At 44.5% G+C, this 8,949-nt stretch overlaps 1 protein-coding gene across 1 annotated transcript in view; it reads left to right on the top strand.

Moving 5' to 3' along the window:
• The first annotated feature begins 2,010 nt into the window (after positions 1–2,010).
• Positions 2,011–8,949, top strand: part of LOC120314877 (protein Shroom2-like) — a 306,437-nt gene continuing 299,498 nt past the window's right edge. Inside the window, 1 exon segment of the mRNA XM_039358413.1 lies at positions 2,011–3,779. Coding sequence (XP_039214347.1) covers positions 3,570–3,779 — 210 coding nt within the window. The 5' untranslated portion in view covers positions 2,011–3,569.

Genomic DNA, 8,949 nt, shown 5'->3' with positions numbered 1-8,949 from the left:
AATTCTCTTGTCCTTACCAATCTAATGTACCATGGTTCGCTTCACTAAGCCTCTTTCTCCTTTTACTCAGGAGTCCGTTCTCACTCCATCTTGCCAGTTCTTTAGATCCCCGGGACATTCATACCTAGTGCATGTATGTCTTGCCAGTCTTCTAGGACTCTCGGGGCATCTCTCACACACACCTCTCATAGATCTCAGACTCAGACTGTCCTACCCAACCCTCCCTGATCACCTAGGTTTTATTCCTTGCTTTACCCCAAGTTTTACTCACCTAGGTTCATGCACGAAGTTGTCCGGTCCTTGTCCTGGTAATTCTCTGGTCCCCTCTCCTCAGTTCTTACCAATCACTATTTGGTCCATGGGCCTGGCTCCATTCCGCTTTCTTGACCTGTGACTGCAATCTTGGACCAATGAAATCAATGGGGCATGCTGTCCTCAGTTGACCTCGCCTCCCGAAGATGCAGGAACAGATGCCTGAGGCCCCACGTTTGGGCAGCCAATTTGTTGGAAATGGGATTAAAACACCAACAAAATTGGATTAGTAAGAAAAGAGTTTATTCTGTGGAAAATAGAAAAAAAAGCAGTTTGCAAAGTATGGTGGATCTCTGAGAGAAGCCTCAACAGGAAGTTCTAAACCAGAGACCACACTCAAACATTCAAACTCATAACATTATATACACTTCTATCGCGACGCCCCTGTCCCCTCCCCTTCGCTCCCGTTTGAAAGGTCTTCAGAGGCCACAATCTTGTCCGAGATGCCTAGCCAGAATACATCATCCCTCCCCCTGGTTACATTGTTTCGAACTTCCCCCTGCCACCCTTTTGTATCTTATAGCCAAGCCTCCTGGAATCTAGTGCCTACATGCAGGGCGTGGCTAATCCTTTTATTATTAATCAATTGTAACAGTTTTATTTTTAAACTTTTTTGTTTCTCACACTGTTAAATCCCTAGTTTCTCTGACAGAATTTTGGAAGTGATTTGTCATTGCTTTCTTCCTAAGGTTAAGAGAGAATGACTGGCCCAAGGTTTCCCAGCTGCCTTTGTGGCAGTTCACAGTCTCCTGGTTTCTAGCCTGATCCTTGAACCCAGTGATGACGAACCTTTTAGAGTGCCCAAATTGCAACCCAAAACCCACTTCTTTATCACCAGGTGCCAGGTGGGCATGGCCCACTGGGTGGGCATGGCTGTGGTGGTCATGACAGACTGGGTGGGCATGGTCACCTTGAAGTTGCTCGTGGGGAGGGACGCCTGTGGGGGCCGGGCAGGGTTGGAGATCCAGGGGGTCTCTGGCAGGTGGGGCAATGGGTAGGAGGTTCGTCCTGCTGGGTGAGGCAAGGCGAGGCAGGGCAGGGGTGCCATTGTCACAGGGCAAGGCGAGGCAGGGGCTGGGGCAGCTGCTGCCTGATACCATTGGCCCTGCACACAGAGGCCAGCGAGTGCATGGGGGCTGACAGTGTTCATCAGCAGCCACAGCCTGCCAGCCCCCCCCCCAACCGGCACACTCTGGGGCTCCACAGCCTGCCATCAGTAGTTCAGAGAAGCTGCCTCTGAACTGCACGGCTGGCTGACAGCTGAGGAGGTGATGCAGTGGGTTGTGCCCAGGAAAAGGAGAGCATGCGAGGCCAGGAAGGATGGGGGGGGGGGAAGAGAAACCAGCTGTGCTGTATGCATCTGGCCACATGGGACTTTGGCGAGTTAGCGGGTGGCTGGTTGAAGAGGGATGGTTGCTGTCTTTGGGGCATGTTTGCGTGCCCACAGAAGAGGGCTCTGAGTGCCGCCTCTGGCACGCGTGCCATAGGTTCCCCACCACTACTTTAACCAGTAAACCAACTTGGCACTGTCAGTGTAATAGATGGGTTTTAAAAAAGATAACACATTATTTTATTCCATCTTTATTATTTGTATAATTAACTCAAGGAGGTGAACACTCACAATGCTCCTTCTTTCTCCTATTTTCCCCATAACAACCCTGTATCATGGGTTGGGCTGAGTCACAGTGACTGGCCAAAAGTTACCCAGCCGGTTTTCATGTCTAAGGCGGGGCTAGAACTCACTGACTTCTAGTGTTCAACAACTACATGGTTAAGGTATCATGCTGGTTGGTGAATTCTGGTAGCTGAAGTCCACAAGTCTTAAAAGTTGCTAAATTTGGAGACCCTCTGCACTAGACTAAGGAATTTCTAATTCCGTTCAGAGCTTTTGTACAGTCGCTTCTTTGCCGCTCGGGAAATTGTGGTTTTTAGTCCCTGTTAAACCCGGATTTCGTCACTAGGCTGCCTAGGCTGCTGTAGAGCTTTAATTGATTCGAAAGCGATGCTACTCTCCGCTGTACTTTCCCGCAGCCGCCGCTAGGAGGCCTCTGACGAGAAAAATGTCGCCTCCCAAGACATTTCGCAGGTAGCTCGGTGGCGCGCGCCTCTATCCCCTGTAAGAAAAATGCCGGAACTTTTTCGTGTTGTAAGATCCTGCAGGCGACGGTTCCAGCCTTCCTCTCGGCCGCTGAAACGCCCAGCCCGCGGGGTCTTTTGGAAGGCTGCTAAGCAAACTTCTCGTCGCCCTCCGACACAAAAGTCTTCTTTAGCCAGCCTGTTGTGCTTGTCCTCGGCAAAGCAGCGGGAGGAGAAAAGGCCCTCGTGAAACCCTGCGGCCAAGGAGCCGGAAGGAGCTGGCGCTGCCTGTTTTTGAAGAAAACCTGGAAGGGGAACAGGGAGGTTTTTTTTTCTTTGCCGTGGCTCAACCTCTCCTTTTCTTGGCGCCTTGGAACCGTCAAGTTTACTGTTTGCAGCTCCTTTCCCCGTATAAAACTCAACTGGCTCCAACGGGACCGCTTCTAAGAACACCGGGCGCAAAACTGCGCTCAAAGGAGCAGTTTTCTGAAAGGTGGGCACGATTCTCAGTGGAAAGGCGCTACTCCCATTGTGAGGACGATGGTGCTCGCGGCTTTCCCCTATATGTTGGAGAAAACTTTTCGCTATTGTCCTCGGTTTATTTGGGAAGGATGATCGAGATTTCCTTTTTAAAACAAAAACAAAAAAATACCCATGTTTCAAACCACCCTTTTTCCTGCTGGGAAGAGCCCCCCCCATCCGAAACGGAAACTCGTAACATCTTCGGGCGAAAGTGAAAAATGTCCTCAGTGACTTCCTTCGTTTCTATTCGGGTTCTGGTCTCTGGCATTTCCCTTGGGGAAAACTGCCGCGGTTTGTTTCCGTGAAGCAATTAACAGGCGCGCGCAAAGCAACTAAGCCAATAGCCGTGAAAGCGCGAATAAATATTTTATGCTTTGAGGGAACTGTATCTAGTCCAGTCGAGCAAGTCTAATTTCCTGGGGTTGCTTGCTCGCTCTCTTCCCTTTGGGTGATTTAGGCTTCTCTTTCAAAGAAAGAAAAAGAGAGCCTGAACTCTGGAAGAGGAGGAGGAGGAGCCAGGGTGTGGAAGGGGTTTACAATCCCCCTCCCTTCTCATCTGGGAGCAGCCTGAAAAACTGTTGAAGGTATGTGGTTCCTAGGTCAGCGACGCGTGGGATCAAACTAGGAAGAAGCTGGGGAGGGGGCAATTTCGAGAGACTATGGAGAATGTGGACTTCAGAGGCAGACAAAGATCCGAGGCTGAATCCGGCAGTATTTATGGATCAGGGACACCCGCACCAACTAGCGACAGGAGACAGAGAGGAGCTGATCTGTACAAGCTGGTGGAAGTACAATTAAGTGGCGAAGCTCCCTGGGGATTTACGTTAAAAGGAGGCAGAGAACATGGAGAACCTCTGATCATCACTAAGGTAAGGGGCAAGAGAGCTGCACGAATGTATCTGCAGTGGTGCGTACCTTGCCGAAGCGGAAGAGGTGCCCCTGGACGAGGCGTGTTTCTTAGTTTCTTTTATTGATGTGATCCGCCCGGAGAATAGGTTTATGGTACCAATTGACACTGAGTGAATGATTATACAAAGGATTCCGGATGGGGGAGGGAGAAGGGGTGAGAAATGAAATGGTGATGGCTGCGGTGTACCTTAATAAGACAACTTGCGGGTTCTTGCCACTGGCTGAATGTCTTTAGGTCTAGCGATCGCCTGTAAGGAAGAGATTGCTAGCAAGCCTTTTAATGTAGATCTTAAAACTGCTTGGTTACTGCTTTGTGTTGGTGATTTGGGGAGTTACAAAAAGGGCATGAACAGTCCAATCAAGAACCAGACTTTTTAGTGGCAAAAGTTGGCTGTGCCTTAATACCGTGTTGTATTTGGAGACATGTTTTTATTATAGTTAATATACACTAAAGTCCCAGTGATTAGAAGTAATTTAATAATGTATTAAAGCTTAGCTTTACTGTTTTATAAATAGAGTATATCCCATTCAGCGGTGACTAAACATTTATAGGTATTGCTAGAGTTAATACCCCCCCCCAAGCTTTATTAATTAATTCAAAATAACATTTCAAGTTAATTCATCAGCCATCACACAGTTGTTGGACTGGAATGCCACTGGGAAGAAGGTTCACCTTTGCACTTATGTACAATATTTATTGAAGTAAAAAAGTAATTCAGGTTGCTGGAGGTAAATCTACATATCCTATTTGTCTTTTTGAATTTTGTGAATGATTACATAGTGCTTAATTAAAAATGGACATTATTCCTTGTGGAAGCACTACAGTTTCCTCCTTTTGCAACCCACAAAAGCAGTTTTCTTCCTTCGCTTCCTTCTCTGTACTTCCTTATTCACCTGTACTAAATAAACATTTCATTGTGGGTTAGACCAGTGGTTCTTAACCTTTTTGAATGAATCGCCCTCTTGAGCCAGTGAGGAAGTTGTCATCGCCCCCTCCCCCAACATAACCTCTCAATCACAACATAGGAAATAGTTCTTTGATTTATGCAAACACTTTTTTTGTTTTCTTTAAAATTGTCATCAGGACATATCGATACAAATAATTTATTTCCAGTCTTTTTCCCATATCTCCCATATTCTGGCCAATGGCGTGCCACTGTATGGGTAGAGGCTGCTGCACAACACGCATGAAGATAAGCAATGCATATTCACATATGTATGGCGTTCTGTACTGAAGCTAGCTGGAGGAACATTTGAAAACACAATTCAATCCACTAATAGCGAGCAATCTGATGTTTTTGTACGACAGATATACAGTGATTCACTGTACAAAAAAGTCTCAAAAGTGTCCCCAAACTTCTCGCTCCATTGCCCCCATATTGCCCCCTTTTCGTTCCTTCGCCCCCGCATCGCCCCTTTTTGTTCCATCGCCCCCCTGAAAAATGAAATCTCCCCCTGGGGGGCAATATCGCCCAGGTTAAGAACCTCTGGGTTAGACCATAAACCTATAAGTCAAACTAAATTTCTTAACTTATGACTTTTTATGGTATCTTTTTTACTTGAGATAGAAAAGGGGAGCAGGATTCTTATTTAATGGTTAAAACTTAGTATGCAGTTTTATTTTTTCAGACAAGTTCCTCCTTCTATTACTTTCAAAAATCTGTGTATAAGGTCAGTATTCCTGATGCTGATGCCCTCCTTATGAGTTAGATTACAAAGGAGCTGAAAATTATGAAAACTGTAACCTGACACATTGGTGAGAGACTAGGCTGCAGAAGTTCATGTGTGATAAGCTATGCATATTTCAAAAATGATTTACAAAATGTAGTTTGAATCTTATATGAGCACAGCACATCTCTAATTTTCATTAAAGCAGCTCCTCTTTTTTCGGGAATAGAAGGGGATTACTTTATTAATGATAAGCATGATAAGCAGAGACATACTGTGCTTGTGTGGGTTACAAAGCACTACTTCTGATTTTTTTCATAGCATTTATGACCCTACTGTGTAACAGTTTTTATATAAAATATATATAGATTGCTTAGCCATCATTAACTCAACCTTGATTAATGAATTAACCCAGATACCATATTTCCATGTTTATGCACAGAACAATATTAAATTATAAAAAAAAATCCTGATTATTTCCCACAGTGATGGGTAAAAGATAAATTTTAGCAAAGGTTCTCATTCAAAATAGTTGAACAACAAGTAAGCAAAATAAAAAGAATTTGCCATTGTCTTTTGCTAGCCTCTTATAAATCAAGGATTTGAGGATGCCTTAAATAATTTTGGGTCTCTCTGAAAATTAGTTAATGTATTTTTCCTTAAGTTTAAAAAGTATGTATAACAATACTTATAACTCTAGGAAATAAACTGTGTGCACAGTTATTAGGAAAGTTGTATTTTGGAGGATTAATTTTCTTATTGAACAACTGTAGTGCTCTCAGTCAATCCAAAATGTTAATAAACCTGAATATTTATGAAAGTAAAAGTGAGGTTTTGGCTTTCTTAGGAGAATATTTATCTCTGCACAATTATTGGGCAACTATTAGTGTGCAGAATTATTATGCAACTAAATGAAAAATGAAAATTTGCCCATCTCACTCATTCATTTGCATCTATTAAAGTGAGAATAATAAACAAACAACTCAAAATGTCTAAATAAACATTCCTGACATTTCAAAAAAAAAAAAAAAAATCAGTGACCAGTATAACCACCCTTCTTTTCAATAACAGTCATAATCCTTCCATTCATGGAGTCTGTCAGTTTCTTGATCTGTTGACGATCAGTATTTTGTGCAGCAGCAACTGCAGCCTCCCAGAGATACTGTTCAGAGAGGTTTCCTTCACTGTAAATCTCCCATTTAAGAAGGGCCCACAAGTTCTCAATAGGGTTTAGGTCAAGTGAGGAAGGGGGCCATTTCATTATTCTTTCATCTTTAAGGCCTTTACTGGCTAGCCACGCAGAGGAATACTTCGATTCATGCGATGGAGCACTGTTCAGCATAAAAATCATGGTCATCTTGAAAAATGCAGATTTTTTTCCTGTACTCTATACTGAAGAAGCAAAATCAGCTCTAAGTTTCCTGCGTGAAAATCTGGTTAGTTAACAATAGCACTCCATAACCCCACCCACCAAGTGTTCACATTGCCCAGTCATATTTCTTTGGTTTGTTATGAGAACAGTCCACTTCTCTGCCAGACACCTGCTTTTGTGAACTTGGTTCTCATGGTTCCATTTCTCCCAAGCTTACCTTCCCCCCTGTTTCAATGGCAAGTTGAGTAGCGATAGAGATTAGCAAGCATATTAGCAATTCAATCTTGACATGCTGGCCCCCTGAAAAAAAAATAAGCATAGGGAAACAATAAGTAAAGTTATCCAACAATTCACACATCATCCCTTAGACGTTGTGGGTATTTCTCATGAAACTTTTGTGTTAGTCGATCAGCCTTAACATCCTGGGCTCTCAGCATCAGCTAAGGGGTAGCCTCTCCAGAGGACTAGGTACTGTAACTTCCCCCTAAAAATCCTTGAAGTTAATATTTTCTTAATCTCATAATACCTCTCACCCTCAACCAGTATAGGAGGAGGAAGTGTTCTATCCCAGCCTATTGCCGTCCTTGTTAAGGGCACAAGGACCAAACCCCTGCTGATGCAATAGTCTGGAGACTTTACAACAAAACAAACCCCTTTTAATATGGGTGACAAACCTGTCAAATAGTCCAAAACACAAACAGCAAAACTCAAGCCCAAAGGAAGGAAATAGTCCACAGGAAACACGATGCAAACAGAAGAGAATTCACAAGCAAGACGAACAGACCAGGATTCCAAGAAGCACTTTGCAAACGGTTGCCTTCAGCAACCAGCCCCACCCACACCTCCTCTTTTTATACAGCAGTCCCAAGGCGTTGCCTCTCATTGCCTTCTCCTTTTTACTCTGGAGGTGCCGCATTGACTGCTGTTGATTTACTCTTGCTAATTGATGACGTGTGTGGGCGTCAATTAGCAAGTCCATCAGGTGTGGGTCTTCCAAGTCTGACTCATTCTCCTCACACAGCTGAGCTTCATCAGGAACACGACTGGAGGACCCAGGCTCTGCATCAAACTGTGAGTCCTGTAATTCATCAGAGCCTCCCTTTGCCTCTGGTGGCCCTTCAAATGCCTCCTCCACCTCCTCCTCAGATTCCTCAGACTCAGCTGTTGCGAGCACAGGCTGGCACGGAATCACAACACTAGGTTCCTCTCACCCAGGTCTCAGGCTGGATCTTTTGAATGGTTTCAATAAGCTGCAATGGAATACTGGGTGAATTTGCTTCAATTCCTTTGGCAACCGTAGTTCAACAGTTACTGGATTAATTATTTTCACAATTGAGAAAGGTCCTATGTACTTAGGGCTCAACATCTTACAAGGCTGCCTTATCTTGAGATACACTTGGTCCCCAATCCTATAACTCTCTTGGGGAGCTTTCTTCCAATCAGCCTGTTCCTTGTACGATTGCCTAGTTATCCATCCAATCAGCTAAGGATGATGAGGAAGGGGACCCCCGTGGTAGTTCTGGCATAGGCACAAAGTCTGCTCCCATCACTACCTCAAGTGGGTTGAACCTTGTACTACTATGTACAAAATTATTGTAGGCTACCTCTGCAAAAGGTAGAAGTTCTGCCCAATTGGTTTGTTGGCAGTTCACATAGCAGCATAAATACTGCTGTATCATTGAGTTAGCTCTCTCTGCCACCCCATTGGTACTCAGATGGAACCCAGAATTAAGCCCCGCGAGGATCCTATTAATTTGATAAACTCCCGCCAGAACTTTGCGGTAAAGTGCACCCCCGGTCAGAGATGATGTGCCTTGGGACTCCATGCAGCCTATATATATGCTGCACAAATAGCTTGGCTAAGGTCCAAGCTAATGGAAGTTTTGGGCATGCCACAAAATGCGCTTGCTTTGAAAACAGGTCAATCACATTCCAGATTAAGGTATTCCTGGAGCTCTTAGGCAGTTCCACAATGAAGTCCATGATTATCTCCTCCCACGAGCTGTGTGGGTTAGCCATTGGCTGCTATAGTCCAGGAGGCTTTCCTGGCAGTCTTTTATAGAAGCACAGGTCAGCCAGCAACGTAGTTC

This window comes from Crotalus tigris, unplaced genomic scaffold (genome assembly GCF_016545835.1).
Source record: "Crotalus tigris isolate CLP2741 ecotype Arizona unplaced genomic scaffold, ASM1654583v1 scf7180000019016.1132606, whole genome shotgun sequence".
Classification (NCBI taxonomy): Eukaryota; Metazoa; Chordata; class Lepidosauria; order Squamata; family Viperidae; genus Crotalus; species Crotalus tigris.
Note: the sequence above shows the minus strand (reverse complement) of the source record. Positions and strands in the feature narration are given on the sequence as shown.